At 39.4% G+C, this 18730-nt stretch overlaps 1 protein-coding gene across 1 annotated transcript in view; it reads right to left on the bottom strand.

Moving 5' to 3' along the window:
• Positions 1-360: 360 nt before the first annotated feature.
• LOC146570490 (uncharacterized) overlaps positions 361-18730 on the bottom strand; it is a 56551-nt gene continuing 38181 nt past the window's right edge. The window contains exons 7-23 of the mRNA XM_085278936.1: positions 11890-12393; positions 10491-10784; positions 9295-9390; positions 8858-9013; positions 8669-8770; positions 8103-8161; positions 7770-7917; positions 7567-7671; positions 6943-7095; positions 6289-6456; positions 5988-6161; positions 4518-4607; positions 4336-4419; positions 3863-3981; positions 3642-3750; positions 2966-3129; positions 361-2774 (exon numbers count right to left, since the gene is read on the bottom strand). Of these exons, the coding sequence (XP_085135062.1) occupies positions 2663-2774; positions 2966-3129; positions 3642-3750; positions 3863-3981; positions 4336-4419; positions 4518-4607; positions 5988-6161; positions 6289-6456; positions 6943-7095; positions 7567-7671; positions 7770-7917; positions 8103-8161; positions 8669-8770; positions 8858-9013; positions 9295-9390; positions 10491-10784; positions 11890-12393 (2637 nt within the window). The 3' untranslated portion in view covers positions 361-2662. The remainder of the gene's footprint in view (positions 2775-2965; positions 3130-3641; positions 3751-3862; positions 3982-4335; positions 4420-4517; positions 4608-5987; positions 6162-6288; positions 6457-6942; positions 7096-7566; positions 7672-7769; positions 7918-8102; positions 8162-8668; positions 8771-8857; positions 9014-9294; positions 9391-10490; positions 10785-11889; positions 12394-18730) is intronic.

The following is an 18730-nucleotide window of genomic DNA, read 5'->3' as shown; positions in this document are numbered from 1 at the left end:
GTGCTAATAAATGTGTAATTAATATTTAACTGTTTAAAAACATTGGCCACTTTACTTATTACCTACACAAACTAGAAAATGTGACAAAGCACATTTGAAGTCAGCTACATGAAAATAAAATGTTGGTTAGTAGCAGGCTAATAGGTTTTTGTTTTTTTCTATGTATTTTATATTTGAAAAGCATGTTGACAAAAGTATAGTTTTTTGTATTTCATTGACTAATGCAGAACAACGTTACATCAAATTTAATCCTGAGCTCTGTTATTGTGCAGTTGGTTATATTTTTAGTAACTTCCTCCCAGAAAAGGCCATAAAGTCATTTACTTCTCAAAAACAGCGCAAAAAAAATAACAACTCAAATTCACAGTGTAGAAGAATTTATTTTATCTTATAGTAAGAAACTTCTCACCAAAAGAGAAAATGTGGAAAAATAAATACCCAAGAATAGTGGAACCATGTGAAGTATAGTTACAAAAATAAGTCAGCATATTTAGTTTCTTTTTACATTTCTGTAGATACCCTCTTTTTCTTTTGCTACGAGGGGAAAAAAATGCAGTAGTGTAGTTATTATAGCTGAGATACAGCAACCTAGACAAAACTTGTGATTTAAACTCCTCTTTCCAAACAAGCTAAAAACATTAAAAAATTTAAACATAGCAGGGAATTAAAACTGTGTGAATATTAGCTTTTAATATATTTCTAACAGACATCCTTCAAACTACTTTTTGCATATTACCGATATCTGAGAATGACTGTCAAATATGCTTAATATTCCACTCTTGATTTTAATTCAACAATCTAGTTTGTTTTTGTCTGAATGCTTGGTTTTCTTAAAAAACAAAACAACTATCCTCCAAATAAAATTATGCAGAATATTAAACTAAAATCAGAATACATACATGAATGAAGATTGCATTCACAAAAGAAAAAAAAATGCATTACTATAAAATTACAAAGGTAAGTTACGAGATCAGAATGTTGTAATTTTTCAGCTAGTGTGCAAAAGAAACATCGGGTTAAAGTTCTGATTTCCTGTCTCATAACAGAATCTTGACTTTTTATATAAATTAGAAAGTAGTTGAGGTAATCCTAGGAAATAAAGGATTTTCTTTTGTGAATCCAACTCATTTCTGCATACGTAATCTTTGTTCCCTCCTCAATACGACACATTTTTACATGTTTAAAAATGACCAGAGTAAACGCCTCATTCGTTTTGTCCTCTTTTTGAAATAAATCTTAGCCTTGAAGCTTATCTCATGTACAGGTACAATAGGTCATATCTATACAGCAGCAAACCCCCCAAAATACCCAAAACTCAACTCTGAAGTCCTCCTGTATTTTTTTTTTTCCTATAAAATAAAAACTTTTCCCCACTAAGAAATTATTAAAAAAAAAAAAAAGAAAGAAAATCTCAAACATAACACACACACACACACACACACACACACACACACACACACACACACACACACACACACACACACACATCATATCATATAAATAATTGCTTAATGGGCTTTGATTTGAATTACACAGTTACTTAAAGATCCCTCACATGTACCAGATTTATCTTGCTATTTCTTCTAATATGTCAAAATCCAAATACTGCATGTATGAATGTAGAAAAAACCCTCTTTAGGAAAGAACTGCCATTAAAGAGCCATCAAATAATACAAAAGCTGAGAGATTGGAGAGCTCTGATTCTTTGAATCATTATTTGCGTTCTGAGATCTGAACTGAAAAAGTCCTCTTTCCCATCATCACCAGAAGTCTTTAGAACATTTGTGCACCTGGATAATTCAGAACATTTACTGGTTTAAAGCCCATTCTAAAAGACTTGAGTAGTTGGGTGGAACAAATGGATTCAAAACTACACCTTAATCAAATCCCTATTATGTCAGTACTCTAAACAATAATATTTCCTCAAATGGCCATTTGGGACTGGCTTTCCCTCAGAAATGAGTTTAAAACTTTTTTTTGCATAACTTGCAACTTGCATAACTTATTAAAATTTAAAGCAAGTTTGTTTAAGGGTGTGACTGCTCTGAATGATAGGTGGGTGGTGTCACAGCAGTTACATCTTTTGCAGTATAAGTGTCAACATGACTCTGCAGCAAACTCCTGTAGGTTTATTTTCTTTGGCAAACGAGCAGATTGTGGCTTTAAGGAGAACAGGGAGGCAGAAAGTCCACCAGGTGATTCTGTCGTTCACTTTACACGGTTGAATTTCTTCCTGATCAACAGAAGAGGGCGATCAACTCCACAAGCTTTATAGGAGACTCTTGAGGAATGGTTTTCACTGGGCCACTCCCAGGTAAGACAAACAAGAGTTACTACCCTTTGAATTAACATTTAAAATGTGGGCAGAGAATCACACTTTAGTACACACGGAGAGCATGTAAAGGGAAAAAAATGCATTTCAGCTTTTAGCACAACAGCACTAACACAGTAAAGTACAGGACTTGTGGTGCATTTACATGCAGGATTGTTTTGTCCTTTCAGATTTTCAGAAATGTAATTTTCCTGATGGTATTAAAAAGTGACTATCCTGTAGACATTTCCTGTTTAAAAACAAACAAACAATAAAACCTGGAAGGAAAAAGAAATCTTTTCATTTGGTTATACACTGTTCCCGCTGAGGGAATTTAGAGTGAGGGGGTTTTTAGACTTTGGTAACATTTGTACTATGTTCCAGTGTCAGATCATCGTCATCGTCACTCAGGTCCAACCTCAGGTTATCCAGAGTCTGACGGATTGTCATGGTCTCCTTACGCCTGAGGGATACAGATGAAGCTTTATTAGTTTGCCATCAAAATTATGAGAGGGTACATAAACATATGTAAGGAGGTTAAAAAAACGAAATCTGCAAGGTGAGAAATCATGAAAGAAAATACAAGTGTCAAGTAGCTGTTATGCATTATGAGCTATCAACAGTCCATCTGCATGCATGCAGTACAGTTCATACTTGGTCTGCAGGTGTTGGTCAAGCAGCTGCTTCTGTAGGCGGCTGGTTGTCTCCCTCTCCTCAGCCAGCTCTCTCTGGGTGTGCCGGTACTGTGCCTCCTTCCTGCTTGCCTCCTCCTCGGCCTCATTCAGCTGGCGCTTCAGAGAGCGGATCCTCTGGGTCATCTGGAGAACAGATCACAGATTATCAGATCATCTGGTTAGTGTACACGACATAAAAACATTTGCCACTTTTGCACAGTTTGTTAATCCATTATGTGGGTCAATCAGTCAACAATTCACCATACAAATACGTCCCATTAGAAAAGGAAAAAGAGTGCGGGGGAAGTTTGTTTCTATGATTATCTTAAAAAAAAAAAATGTTCATAAAAGGAAATCAAATATACATCCAAATAGTGGGTGGATCCCAGAGAGCAAAAACTAGTTGAAGTTAACTTAAAATACAATATAAGGTTAGTAAAAATAAAGTAGTAGAAGGATGGAAATTACTGCTGATGATGATGATGATGATGATGATGATGATGATAATAATAATAATAATAATAATAATAATCGGTGATTTAAGAATTAGTAGTATTGAAGCTTTGGATATTTCAGCTAACGCACACTTTCCACTTGGGGGTGTCTGAGACAGAAATGCTGTTTTATAGGTTTGTACAAATGTGTGGCTGTATTACCAGGTCTTTCTGTTCAGTAGCTATCCGGTGCTCCTCCTCCATCTGATCACTCAGCTCGTTGATCTTCCTCTCCAGCTTACTGTTGGTGTTTGTCAGAGTTGCTTTGTTCCTGCGCAGAAACACACACTTGTAGTGTAACAGCAAAAAGCCATTTAACACGTGCAGGTACTCCTGCAAAGTCTGCAGGCTGTCCTCGGTCACAGAGAAGATCTTTAACTGACCTCTCCTCAACCCTCAGTGAGTTCTCCAGTTCCTTGACTCTGATCTCCGTCTTAGAGATGACATCCTCCTGTACTCTGTTGCTCCGCAGTTCCTCCACCTCCAGACGAAGCTGACGCAGCTACACAAACACACTTTATTAGTACTCAAAACACAGAAAAAAGTCTCCTTTTATTTACATTATTTTGTGTATAAAAATGTCTAAATACAAGGAAACCATGGCAGCTATAAGTGTTTCTTTTAGAAATGACACTAAGATCTGATTCGTCTTTTTGTCCACAAAGTGATGGCAAGTTTTTGTTTTATCTATGAAATGTTCTGCTTAATTTTCACAAAATGGCAAATGAGAATGGTGCACAGAAAAAGTAAATATATTCTATTTGAAATGCATATAATATAATATTGGCTTCTGAATTTAAGGCCCAAACACTTATCACATGCATAAAAAGACTAGAAATAAGCCCACACAGATTACCTGTCTTTCCATTGACACTTTCTCAACTTCCAGCTGCTCGTTCAAATCTTTCTCCTGAATCAGCTTCAGCTGCAGCTGCTCGGTCTGGAGGTCAAAACACAAAAAGAGTGTCAGTAACCAATCAAATCAGTTCTATACGAATAGTTTTCAGTTGATACGCTTCCTGTTCCCAGCGCATCTACCTGATCGATGGCTCTCTTTTGCTTGGCGGCCCATCTCTGCTCGCTGTCATGCAGCTCCTCCAGATCGCTCTCTAGGTCGATTAGCTTCTCCTGAAAGTTTAAAAATAAGTAAACTTCTGATCTGAATCCCTCTCAAACAGCCTGTGAGGTCACTCTTTAAAATGTCTGACACTCGGGTTATTTTTGAAAACGGAACAGATTAAGCATCTTCAGAAATGGTGACGTGACGTATATACAGGATTATGGAATCACTGTAGCATGCTGATTGCTAAACGGGATTTGCATAATTAATACCCCATTAACCCCAAACTCTGATGGTTTGCATGAATGATTAACTCAAGTGGACATCTCTGTTTGACTCATTAGGTCATGCACACAAAGACACTTTGGATGTCACATGATCCAAATATGGTGAAATGTTCAGGAATTTGGTGATAGCAAAAACACAAGAAAGGACTAAAACCAACAATGGATGTAAACTTAACATGTGTGTGTAAAAGCCTGACATGCTGTATATAAAACACGCATATGGTAGTTTATCTGGAATCAGTTAGACAAACCAAATGTGTATTAATCTGCTGCTTTTCTTCATGTTGATTATTAACTACAATCACTACGATTAGCAGCTGTTTTTATTGAAGCTTTAAATGTGGGCACCACATGCAAAGTAAGGGTATTAGGGGAAAAATATCAAATTTCCCCTCACATTTCTTCCTCTTTCAGTGTTGAAAATAAAAAATTTTATGTGAAGCAGTTTGACAGCTTGAAGAAAAGTGTGCTGCTGTTGAGCAGGTAATTAGCTTTCTACCCTTGAAATGATGAATGTTTATTGACTCATTCAGCAAATTAAGGTGAAGGGCAAGACATGATGATTAGATAAAGAGTCAATGAGGCTAATGTGGGCTGTCATCTGGCCCACACCGATAGCTGTCTATGACAGCGCCAATCTAAAAACAGCAACAGCAGGGGGTGACATTCTCTGAATATGAGTTGGGATTTTTTTTCCAAATCTGAAATTAGACAGAAACCTTCAGCTAAATGAGTTTCTGAAAACTAGAGTTGTGTAGGCCACATTTCTCTTGCAAGGATCCACAACATCCCGCCAAAGAGCATGGCACAGGCGAACGTTAATAAGGAGGCACAGTAGCAATGGCTAAAAGCTGTCGCCCCAAATTCAAGTCAATTTCCCTCCAATGACCAAATGTTTTGGACATGGATGGTAAATCAAAGCTGAAATCAAGATTATTCCTTTATGATGCTGAAGGCTGAATTTTTCAAACTTAAATTTGTGAGCATGACAATCCATGGCAGCTAGGTGGTCTCTATGGTTTTGCAGAGGTTGTGAATATCATCTTATACAAAAACCTAGAAATGTTTCTGTCTGACTGTTTCTTTGATCACATTCAATAAAGTATCTGGTGTAAAGATGCAGTGTAACCCTCTTGCCTCGCCTCAGACTATTTACTGTACCTGAGCCAGTTTGAGCTGTTTGGCCAGGTCGTCTCTGGTTTGGTTCGTGCTGTGCAGCTCCATGGTGAGGTCGTCCACAGTCCTTTCTGCCTGCTTACATTGCAGCTGAAGCCTCTCTCTCAGCTGAATCTCCTCCTCCAGCGAACGCTCTCTATCGAACAGCTTACCAGAGACCTACACGCACATACAGAAAACACACAGGTCGTGAGGCTGTGGGTACTCCAAAGGTTTCCACAGCTGTTATTCTCTATTAGGCCACTATGTCTCAAAGTACAGCTGAAGCTCAAACGCTACAACATACCTCTCCCTGCAGTTTGGTCACGAGGGTCTGCAGTTTCTGCACTTCCTGTTCCTTCTCCAGCAGGGACTCCTCCAGCTCGTCCAACCTCATCTGGGCATCCTCACGCAGCTTTTGCTGCAGGTTCATCTCTGCGTTAGCCTGAGTGGATGCTGCCATGGCCTCACCCAGCTGGAAATGGATATAAACTTATTACAGTTTAATACAGTTTGTATTTGTAGTAATAGAAAAAAAAACACATTCTCGCTACAAACATTTCTTAAAGATCTAATTGGTTAACACATTTAAATGTTTTCGCTTTAATTTAAGAGTCCTTTTCCACATGGAGGCAGAAGAAAGATTTTACTGCTCTCATAGTGCTGGAGAAATGAAGAATAATATGCTTTGTACTGCTTTTTTAATTTGATTGAAAAATCTGATGGCAATTTCAACTCCATTTAAAAAGGAAAAGAAAATTAAAAGCCTTTTCTGCACATACTTTATGTTACTGTAAATGATGCTGCACCAGGGGGTGCAGTTTATGCTTTGGAATCACTGCTTTGGGTTGTCAGGTTTTTCAGTGATGACAATTTATGTGGTTCTTTTCAGAGAATTTCTAAATAAATCTAATTCTGAGGTGATGGCTGCTCATCGCCTCAGTGTCTACTATGTCCGTACCTCTGTCTCCAGCCTGAGGATGGTGTTGCTGAGGTCAGACAGCTTCTTGTCTTTGCTTTCTTTGTCACTCTCCACGTCTTCCAGCTGCCTCTCTGCCAGCCACAACTTCTCAGCCAGAGTCTGAGCATGTTGCGTCTGCTTGTCCAGATTTTCCTGAAAACAAAAAACATGCATAAAGTTCAGCTTCTTTGTAAAAGAGAAAATGTGTCTCTTACTGGTCTGAATGTGCAGTAACATAGATGATCTAGTCCCTCACTGACAAATAAAACCAAGCTGGATACTGGCTAAACTGGATTATCAGTGAATGTCATTAAGGATTCTTGGCATTCTGTGTGCTGTGTTATACTAAAGAGTAACACAGGGGTGTACCCCGAGTCCCCCTTCCCTGCTCTGTGACCATAGTTAGAGAAAGTTAAAAAAAATTGGTTAAAAAAATACAAAGAAATTGTAAATGACATCTTTGGATATCTGGATGAGTGGGAATCACTTTAAAGATATGGTACACCCCATAATCCAGTTTCTTTTTATCTATCTAGATTATTTTGGTGCGAGTTCCTCCTCAGGTTTTAATGTGATCTTTTTAAAAAAAAATTATTTTAGCTGCTTCCGTCTAACTTTGCATACCTCAGCATCCTGGATCCGATTTTTGAGCGACTGCTCAAGGAAGTTGAAGGCATACTCCTGAGTGTTGGCCTCCACCATCACCTCTCTGGCTTGCTTCACCTCAATCTGCGTAGCACAACACAAGTGTCACCCATCCAAACATTTATACTACTACAAATCACTTCTATGCATCCTTTTACCTTAAAAAAAAAAAAAAGTCACACCTCCATCTCTCTGAACCGCTCCCCCACGGACTGATTCTCTCTCTCCATTTCTATCATCTGCTCCCTCAGCCGCTTCAGCTCATTGTTCAGCTGTGTGTTTGTTCTCAGCAGGTCCTCGTTGTTCACCAGCAGGCCGCGCATCTCAAACCTTCACAGACAGTTTAGACAAGAACAAATTGAAATAGACTTAATATACTTAAAAAAAAAAAAAAGAAAAGAAAGAAATAACATGAGGCTAAAAGCTTAATTTTAAAGTCACAAGTACACGGCCCCCGGTTAGCTAACAGTGTGCTGACTTCGAGTACAACTACAGAAAAACCACACATGCCCGACCTGATCTGGTTCCTCTCCTTCTCCATCTCCACACTCTCTGCCTCCAGGAACTGGTTGCGCTGGAAGAGACAACACACCACATCAAAAATCTAGTTTTCTACAAACCGCCAGGAGCTAAATGTTCCTCACACAGTGGATTGTTTTGTGTCCGATTCATTAATCTGATAAATCTGGTGAATCTGGTCCAAATCAGACTCATGCTGAACAGTAGTCAACAGATTTGTGACATCATGAAGAGAGGATTCATGGACTCCCACCTACTCCTCAAACCTTCTGTTTAAGAGGGGCAGCCAATCAGGAAAAAAGCCACTTAAGGGGGAAAGGAAGGGAGGGAAAGTGGCTTGCTTCAAACAGTGGATAAAGGGCTGCGCAAAGGGCTCATAACAGGATAAATAAAAGTTAAATGAGCCTAACTGGCACTCTTTGAGAGTTTTTTGGTCAGGTACCCATGCTATAAGTCTGCATTTCTCAGACATTTGTTTAATGTTAATTTGTTTTAATTTGAATCTATACTCCTTTTTTTTTTCCCAGGCGACTGAATCCACAAGAAGTGAAACGGGGCTTACTCTCTGTATGGTGTCCAGCTGTTTGGTCAGTTCTGCTATGTAGTCTTTTTTATTGGGTGCTCCCAGAGTGGAAGAGCGCATGCTGTAGTGTGTGGGCACCACCTGTAGCAAGAAAAATGTACAGAAACCCATTACAAAGTGTGGAAGTCAGAGTATGTGCTACACGTGTGTGTGTCAGTAAACATGTACCATGTTGTTGACCTCCGTCCTCCTCCTCAGAGTGTCGTAGGTAGAGAAACGGGGGCGGGGGGAAATGAGGGTCGGCGTCTGTATGCCCACCGGACTCGTGCTGCGACTGTTATAGGTGTACAGGTTCATCTCAGAGGTGGCAGGAGACAGTTTACCCTGAACATGGAGAAAAGAGGGGAGGTGAACAGAGGAGGGTCAGTAGCCTGCTGTGACTCCACATCCTGGTCAAAACATTAATTATGCAGAAACCAATGCAAACTATTTTCTGCAACAGTTTAAAAGAAACATTTGGTTTATTGGCACTCTTTAAAAGCTTTTTGCCAAGTACACATGCTGTGAATCTGCTGTATTTTAGGAAAGAAATGTAACTTTAGTACATTTCAAGACACTGTATAAATGAAGTGGTTTCAAAATTAAAGAGGGGTCAACTTACAAACCTTTTCAGACATTCGATAAGGGGGGTTGTACTCCAAAGAGGTGGCTTGGGAGTATGGACTGTTAAACACTCTGGGGGGGCTGTCAACGACACCCATCTGTAAAAAAAAAAAAAAAAAAAAAAGTCAAAAATGTAGAGACTTAAAGAAGACAAATAAAGCTCAAGGATCTCAGAGCAAAATGTGAATTCAGAAGTGCAGATACAGCCACGATTGCCTTCCTCACATCAACATAAAATGAACAAAGGTGGGCGTGTGCTGTAAAGCAGCTGCGTTTATTAGACGTGTGCAGCAATCCTGTTAAAATAACAAACGTGAAGACTGAAACAAGTTTTCTATACTGGTATTCACATTCATACCAGTAACAGATGCTACAAAAACATCCATTAATGCCACAGTACCTACAGTACTTTAACAGGATGGTAATATTCCAGGCTGTAAAATTACAAATCATTGTGTCCTTAATTATTATGCATACGATAAACAATGGTATCATTTCACATCAAAAAGAGAGGGTTAGCTTTGCATTGAGCCTCTCTTTTTGATATTTTTGCTTTTCGAATCAGACAAACGAGGTGATTAGATTTGATTTGGTGCAGAGAGGACATGCAAGGCTGCCTTCATTGAATTCTGTGATAAACAGAACAGCCGGTATTAGACCTGTTTTTTGAGATTCATCCAGGACTGGGCACGTGTCAATGGCTGCAAAGGAAAAGATTTATTTTATTAATGCTACATAAAGGATCAAATATTAAAAATGGCAATACTGTGTGAACCTCACTCGCTTAAATGTGCACTTATTTAAATTTAAAGCAATTCAGTTTGAAACATTCAATGAGGAATCTTGACATGATCGGAATCTACTAACGGATTATAAAACTAGTTTTCTGTAAGATATTTGGATATAAATAATATGTAATAATGTAAATGTTACCTTTTTGAATTACTTTGGCTCTAAATGACTCAAACACCAAACTTTAAATGTTTTCTAGAAGTGCCTGTTTTCATTTTTCTCAGTGAAATGATCATGTCTGCTGTGAACTGGAATTAAGAATCTAAAAGCTGAGCTCTTCCAGGAGAGGGCACTGTTTAATAACTGATGCTTTTACTCTGGAAGTAAGGCGCCATCTAATTTTTCTAAAAGCGATCTTGAATCATACGCATATATACAGACAGAACACATGGTCTGAATCACCCACCCTGTCAGCCATAGTGTCCCAATCTCGTGAGGCCAAACACTCCAGGGACCCTTTGTAATGGTTCGCCCCAATCCGGGTGGTCTCCCATCGGGACATCCTGGGGCCATTCTCCCCGATTGATCCTCCGCCGCTTCCTTGACCATCTGCATCTCTGCCACTGAACCCGTTGGTCTTCAGATCGTTGTTGAGGTACAGCTGATATTTCGGGTTCTGGCTGATTATCGTTGCTTTGGGCGTGGAGGGTTCCTCCTCTGATGGGCTGTCCAGCTGCTTGTGTGAATCCAGTTCTGACTCCTGGAGGGACAGAAGGTGAAAAATGAGGAATGAAAAACCTAGATGAATCTGTCGGAGGGGGCGAAATCAGTCAGCATATAAACACGAATGCACCCAGTTAGAAAACATAAAGAACTGACGGATGAAGGATGAATTAACAGAGCATGTGATGGTGTTGTCACCAATTGACAGCAGAGAGAAAATAAATATATGGCATGGGAAGGTAAAATGACAGAGGAGATGGCAAAATGTATCATTCTGAAAGACACTATAGCAAACTGATTTGACTTCTGCCATTTCATCCCGGTTCTAACTGACATTTCTTTAAAGGGAGACTTATGGTTTTCTGAGCACTAGAGGGCAAAAAGAACACAGTGCTGATATATTATTATAATGTTCCCAAACAGCTTTAGGTTTTGAATCCTTTTTTTTAAAACTCTGCTTTGCCTCCACCAACTAAAGAAAGACTTCACTATGCTCAGCAGCTCATTGTGTGTTCCCTCTGTCTGCTGTTTGGTATCAAAGATGGAGTTTACTGTACTTAACAACATACAGCCTGAAACACAATTCTATCAAATAAATTGTTAATTACTACGTTATTATATGTTGAAATTACTTTAAAGAACATACTTGTTCTTTGATTTCTATGGTTGGCGTTGGCTTAAACACTTGCCCAGGGGTTCATTTAGATTTACTGCTATTTACCTGAAAGCCTTCTCATTTCCAAATACACATGATCAAAAGCACCTAGCTAAAAGGTAAATTTGGGCAAAAGTGAAAATATGAATTCAAGAGAAGTGCAAGCAAACTGAATGTAAACATTTAATGGGTTTTAATAGGTTTTCATGCACAAAAAAGGAAGACAATTGAAGACAAAGTTTGTTAGATCCGTCAGTGAGTTTTAGGCCATTTTGATTAGTATGCTTAAAACGTTGCTGTTTTCATGCGTTCGAGTTCGTCATGCAGTTTGAGGATGCAGATTTTTTCATGCAAGAAATGCGTTTAAGTAAACCTGCAATGCCATGCAGTCATGCCATCTTCACGCAGTGTAGCTGCAGAGCTTTTTGTTCATGCAAGGACATCAAAACTGCCGGTCAGGAGTATATTTTTTGTTTCGGTCTCTTACCGATCCCATTCCAGAGTCAGCCACTGAGTCTCTACCAGTGTTTGTTTGGCTTCTGGACTCAGCACCGTCCCCTGGTGGAAAATTGATTCTTGATGTTATCTGAGTAGTTCTGGAACCTTTCTGAACTGGTCCAACTCCATTCTGAATGGTTTCCTTGAAGGGTGGAGTCACATTGATGCTGGGAATAGAACTTCCATCTTGACTGGCACTGATCGGTGTGGATGGACTTGACTTTGAAGATTCCAGAGCCTCCATCGAAGCCGACTTTTGGACTCGTTCAGCTCCCATAATAGGGCTCTGTGGAGAACCGGAAGGTGAGACCTGGTGATCCGGACCTGAGAACCTAGTAATCAGGTCTTTGATGCTGCCAGCTCGTTGCACTGAATTGCGAGTCAGGCCTACTGGTCTCTTATAACTGGCTCTCTTGGATTGCTGTGACTCTTCTTTGGTGGTAGTCTGCTGAGGACTAAGTGGTGATTGTACGGAAGACGACTCGGGTGTGTGCTGAAAGAGGTGAACACAATAACAGATCCCTAAAAAAACTGTTACAGAAGTGTCTGAACACCCAGTTGATGGTGGCTTAAATGACTGGCAATATAAATTTAACACAGGTTAGACCATGTAAACCATCACTAGTTCAAGCGAGGGGTGTGGCTCTGACTGAGAACAAGTGGGCACTTGTTGCTTGACATGTAGGGCAATAAAGATAAATATAACCTGCTTGGATGATGTTTACTCGATTTATGGGTCCACATTTTACAAAATGAAAATTATGTTGTGTTAAATGGGGCTTGAAGCTACTGACTGTAACTATGAACTCAGTAGGAAAGTGTTTATCAAGGTCATATGTCAGGGGAACAGTAGACTCATTTTGTCATAGACTTGTATATAATCAGATTTATTCCCTTTTGCCCCCTGCCAGTCACTGGAAAGAATGCAGGTTTAAAGCATCATTTTTGAGACTTTAATGCTATGTTCATATAAGCAGCTGTAACAAAGTGTTACTTAGTCTAGAAAGTGGTTACAAGAAGTAGGAGAAAAACCCTCCAAAGAATGGTTAGCATCAAATACATACCATCACTTTAAGTTTATTTTTAAAGCATTATTTTAATAATGTGTTTTTCTCTCTCTGGCCCATGTCTTTACAGTGCATCGATGTTGTTGACTGATGAAATGCATACATAATGACATGAATCCCAGCGTGTGTGAACGTATGTTTGTGTGTCAATGTGTGTGTGCGTGTGTGGGAAAGTGTGTTCCTATCCTGACATAAATCCCTCTTGAGAAACTGCAACATCTGCTCGTTCATCTGAACAACAACAACAAAAAAAGCCCTACCCTACACCCCCACCTCATATCACAACATCTGACTTTCTCACACAGAAATGTAACGGTAGATAGGTAAATAAACAAAGGGACAGCAACAGGGACTTAAATTCAAAAATCTGCTCAGAGAGAAGAACAGAAAATGTCAGGATTTTTCCTTTTATGCCAAAAAGCCACTTGAATAAATCCAACTTTAATTAACAATCATAACAAGAAGGATGGTGCCACTTAGAGAAATGAAGTGGCAAGCATCCAGGGGTTTAACTTTCAAGGTTCAAGGGTCCAAAGCACCGAGTGGCCTTAATCCAGGGACTCGCCTGCCCGCCTCCCCCGAGGACTGTGAGCTGAAGCTGCGGTGGGAGAGAAGCCCTGGCCTGAGAAGGAGGGAGGCTGGATGGGTGGGTGTCTGTCTAGGGTTTAGGATCACTGCTAATCACTGTGGTATTAAAATGTTTACAGGCCGTGGAGGGATTAGCTCTGAGCTGATGATTTTTAATGTTATTATTTTTGCCCTGTGAGGTGAACGTGCTCAGTGTGGACTTGCGGTGTGAGAAGACAGTGAATGCAGTGAATGTGAGAACGTGTATGCATTGCTGTGCTTGTGTCTTTATGTCCTGTATATAACATTACTATGGTGATGGCAATAATCCAGAGCACAACTTTTTATGAGCCCAATTGAGGGCATCACAGGACACATCTGTTCAATAAATACATTTGAATCTTTTAGATATACTCATAATTTACTTCCATGCTCCATATTAATTTTAAATGTTTAAAACTGTTGGGGTCGTTTTGCTAAGAATATATAGTGAGTTAAGAAAGTATTTGAATATAATTTCAGCATAAAATATAAAACACAGCAGAAGAAATCCCAAACGTGCGTAAACTGCAACTTAAAGTAGACCTTGTAATGCAAGTTCCAGTTTCACAGCTTTGGTTCACAGTTCATAATATTCTTTATCTCATACTGAGCTTTGATCAAGACCCTCAGTTCATCTGCTGTCTGAAACAAGCCGTTTTATTTGCAGTAGAAAAAAGGCTATTATATTTATTGCACATTGTGCGGAATACGTCTGTATATTTTTGGCAGATACTGAACAAATTTTAGGCATCAAAGGTTGTTTCCCAGGGGCATCAACCCATACGAGTGCTTAATGAGCTGGTCCCTCACAAAGGCACAATGCACTGCTTTTACTTTAGATTACCCAACCAAATCTATTTGGTTCATTTCAATATGGAAAACCATGAAGCTGCACACACATCCAGCTGTCCCTGGCACACTCTTTACCAGTGGACGGGTTTTCAGTCGGTTGTAACAGTGGGAAAAAAAATAAATTATTGCAGCTGAACCTGAGGTTTATTTGGGTCATAAATTTCTGTGATAAGCTGGCACCTACATGTAAAACCTACAGTATGTAAAATCAACACGGGAGCTGGAAGCTGAATTCTGCTCATGTTAGAAGACAGAGGAAAAACAAAGACAGGCAGACAGAGCTTCATTCAGGAAAACCACAAATTCCCTAAAGTCCCGGACACACACACACATACATACACACGGGTCCTCCATTCCCTGTGGCCTCACTACAGTACAGACATATGGCGCAGAGCTGTGCACTATCTGACCCAGATATAAGGCAGCAATGCACTCTGGGAAATACAGTGAATACCTTGCCGATGAGGCTTGATGCAGCAGAAGTGATCGGGGCTTTTCTCCAGAATTCAAAGTTCAGCGGACACAGGAGCTTTTCTGCTCAAGTGTATCATCAAAAAGCAGGTGCTGTGCTTTTGTGACAATGAGAGACCCTGATTACAGTAGGAGGGCTTTTGTAGTTTATTTTCAGTAAGTGGATGACTTTGAATGGATAAACAGTTTCATTTATGTAGCACCAAATCACAATAGTAGTGCCCTTAAGGTGCTTTACATTGTAAGGTAAAGACCGTACAATAATGTAGAGAAAACCCCAGCAATCAAAGAGACCCTATGAGCAAGCACTTGGCGAGAGTGGGAAGGAAAAATCCCTTTTCACAGGAAGAAACCTCTTGTAAAACCAGGCTCAGGGAGGAGCAGCCATCTGTCGATGGCTCATAATAAATGGCTTCAGGTTAACACTGAATGGGTTCAAGTCCTCGAACCTACACTGATCAGCCACAACATTAAAACCATTGATCATCTCAATTCAGTGTTTTTTTGTTTTGGGGGGTTTTCTCTTTTTTTTTTTTTTTTTTATTTGGGGGGGGGGGGGGGGGGGGGGAGATCCGGATGTTTCTTTGGCATGTATCACCCAGATACTGCTGCAGACTAATAACTTCTTCTCCAGCAGGGCAATTCTCACACTGCAGGAAACACATGTGAACAGCTCTACAAAGAGCCCAAGGTGATGACCTGGGCTCCAAACTCATCAGATCCCGCTCCACTCATGGAGGGTACAATACAATCCACACAGATCCAAAGCATCCACTGGACTATTAGACAACACAGGACTCCTAAACGAGTCCTGTGTCTCTGCTCTGAAAGCATCACTTCTAGTTTGAAACATGCAATTTCAGTTAAATTTATTTTGGAAGCAAAGCTGAAACTACATGAGAAATTTCTCTGGGATCAATGTCTTAGACTGGAAACACAAAGGCAGGACATTATATAACAAGTGCTCCTCTGGCCTATTACATAATCTACTGTCTAAACTTGTGGGGTGGAATCCTTTAACTTTCTCCAAGGTGTTATAAGAAGAACAATCTAATCTGGGGCTGGAAATGTTTGTGAGAGTCTACATGGATTTGTGTGATAGACAGGCCTGTTTGCTCAGAGATCACACAGAGATTCAGCTTGTGGCCATCTGCACGCCAGACAATAGAACATACAACAACTATTCAAGTTAGAAACAATAAATTTGATCAACTGTAAGGACCAAACCTGCTTCATCCTTTAAGCCTAGAGCATTTCAAACACTTCATTATTTCTGCCGGCGCCTGACAGCTTCGAGGACGAGGACGGAGATGAAGATCAACAGTGACATCGAAAACTGGGGCAAAACAAGTGGTTTGGATGAAAAGAGAGAACACTTTAAAGCTTCTCTTCTACTTTGTGTTTGTGGTGCTTTTCTACCTTCTTCCATTTTCTTTACTGGATTCTTTTGCCCTTTTTAAGTTGTGTTTTTACCCTCTTTTACTTTTTGATTTCAGTGTTGTTTTCTAACAGCTTTGTAATGCATTTTAGTTTCTTTGGGTTGTTTAAACAGTATTCTATATTTTCATGGTTCTAGGTTCCATATTTAGTTGAAATCTTTGGATTGTCTTCTGTTTTCGTTTGATGATCTTTTAAGGCTTCATTTGGTTGTTTTCTAGGGTTTTAGATTTTTAAGGTTGTTTACTAATTTTTGTAGTTTTATTCGGGTATTTTTGTTTTTTAAGTTGGCCACTTTTGCTCTTTAGCTTCTTGTGGTCATCCCAAGCCATGGGTTACTGCTGATCCTGGGTTTTGATTGTTTCCCAGCATTTTGTGGATGTTGTGTAGCATTTTTTAGGTTGTTGGGTTTTGATTTCTTCAGGTTGTTTTGTAGTTTAAATAGTTTTCTAATTTTCTAACTGGTATTGGTAGTTTCTTTTTATAAGTAAAGCAGAATGTCATCTCTAGTTTCTGCTCTAACGCGTCTTCTCTTCTTCTTATTACAAATCTGCTTCATTTTTATGTAATACCGTTTTTTTGAGTGGCTTTGCTGGTTTTCTCTTTTACATTTTTGGCTTACAGTATATTGGTTGTTTCATCTTTATTGGTTGATTTTTTTTTAATGTAAGTACTTTTCTTTGTTCTTTTATGGGTTATATCTTAATATGAAATTTTTCACTGTACTGTATATAATTCCACTTCTCACCTTTTTCAGCACAAATGTGACTTTTACCCTCAGTGTTTGTCAAGGCTCATAACTTTCCTCAATCCCCTCCACTTTCTCCAAAGCAAGTTAAGCATACAGAGAAAAAACAAGAACGTTAGAAGAAATAAGATAAATAAATAACCAATTAGTGGCTGCAGTGCTGTGTTGAACATGTACGTGTCTCGCAGAGAGCAAAACGTCAAGCCACGTTTGGCCCGAGGCAATCTGCTTAGCAATATGTTCCTCTGTTGTTGTTGTTGTTGTCCCTCCCCCCACACTCCTCCCATCTCCATGGCTGCAAATAAAAGAGATTAATCAACCAACCCTTCGCCCTGTCCTCAAGGCCTGCCTGTTTTTGCACTTTGTTTAGCCGACAATTATCCTTTCAACAGCAAGATTTGTTACAAACCAGGCTGGAATCTGGTCGAACTAATCCTGGATGTCTCTTTCTTTAACGTGGGAATAGCAAACAGGAGCTCAGACATATGATCGCCGGATTTATTTACATGTTTTGAATTTGTATTATTTAGCTGAATTCTACACTGTAGGGAAAATGTACTAAAAGCCAGCATGGAGGTAAAATGCAGAATAGATTTCAGTGAGTAGACTTCAAAATAATGTTTGCATGGACAAAAAGTTATAATATAATGGAACCAAGGTATAGTATTGTATAGCAAATACAATCATTTCATCCTAGATTGAACTTCACAACATGTGTTTCCACAACATTTTCCCACGAGGTTAAACTGCTGCAGAGCTTTTATCTGTTTCACACCCCAGATGCCCTCGACTGATGACTAATTGCACCTGTGTCCAGTTTTTACAGACTTTTTAGTTTTTATTTTGTAGTTTGTGTGTTTTTTATAATCACTCAGAGGGGTTTTCTCTCTTTGAGTGCAGTTTGATGGAAGGGGGACACCTTTGGCTCCATCCAGCTGCTCCACAAACAAATCGTGTCTGCGCAGTCTGACAGGACTTGGACTATAATTTATACACATTAATGCTTTTAGCATCTGTCTTTGCGGGGACTTTTAAAAGCTGAAACCTCCTTTATATCTGCACCTGCAGCTTTATGTGACACAACTACTGGTATCTCATATAGCAGAGAAAATACACACGTGGACATAGTGATTCCCACAGTGAAAAGTGGTCTAATATAAAAATCATAAATCCCAGATGGATCACTGTATCTATAAAACCTTATTTATGCTAAATCTATTAGATTTATATCTAATCAAAATTATGTGTAATTATTCAAATCCATTTTCTGACAGATTAACTACAGCTAATCTGATAAAAAGGTTCTGAAGACGCCAGCCGTTTCAATCCCCACTGCCCTGCCGGTCCACTGAGACCTCCAGCACAAAACAGAAACTGCAGAGTCGTTCACTTCCCACTGTATTAGCAAATTATTTTGGGCATCAGGGTTAAAAAATAAATAAATAAATAAAATGCCACAAGCCAAATTCTGTGACATCTGTCAGCTGTAAAAATCAGTGTTACAACAAGCTGACCTATTTCCTTTTAAAGCCACATTACTAGGGACTTCAGCTGTCAGAAACCAAACTCAGTCAGAAGGTGACAGGAGCATATTTCTGTTAAACTGCAGATCACAATTTGGCACAAATAACCGTAGTTTCATAAAG

The sequence above is a fragment of the Mchenga conophoros genome, linkage group LG7 (genome assembly GCF_057382185.1).
Source record: "Mchenga conophoros isolate Kocher_MC1m ecotype Shallow Benthic linkage group LG7, M_conophoros_male_GT1.1, whole genome shotgun sequence".
Lineage (NCBI taxonomy): Eukaryota > Metazoa > Chordata > Actinopteri > Cichliformes > Cichlidae > Mchenga > Mchenga conophoros.
Note: the sequence above shows the minus strand (reverse complement) of the source record. Positions and strands in the feature narration are given on the sequence as shown.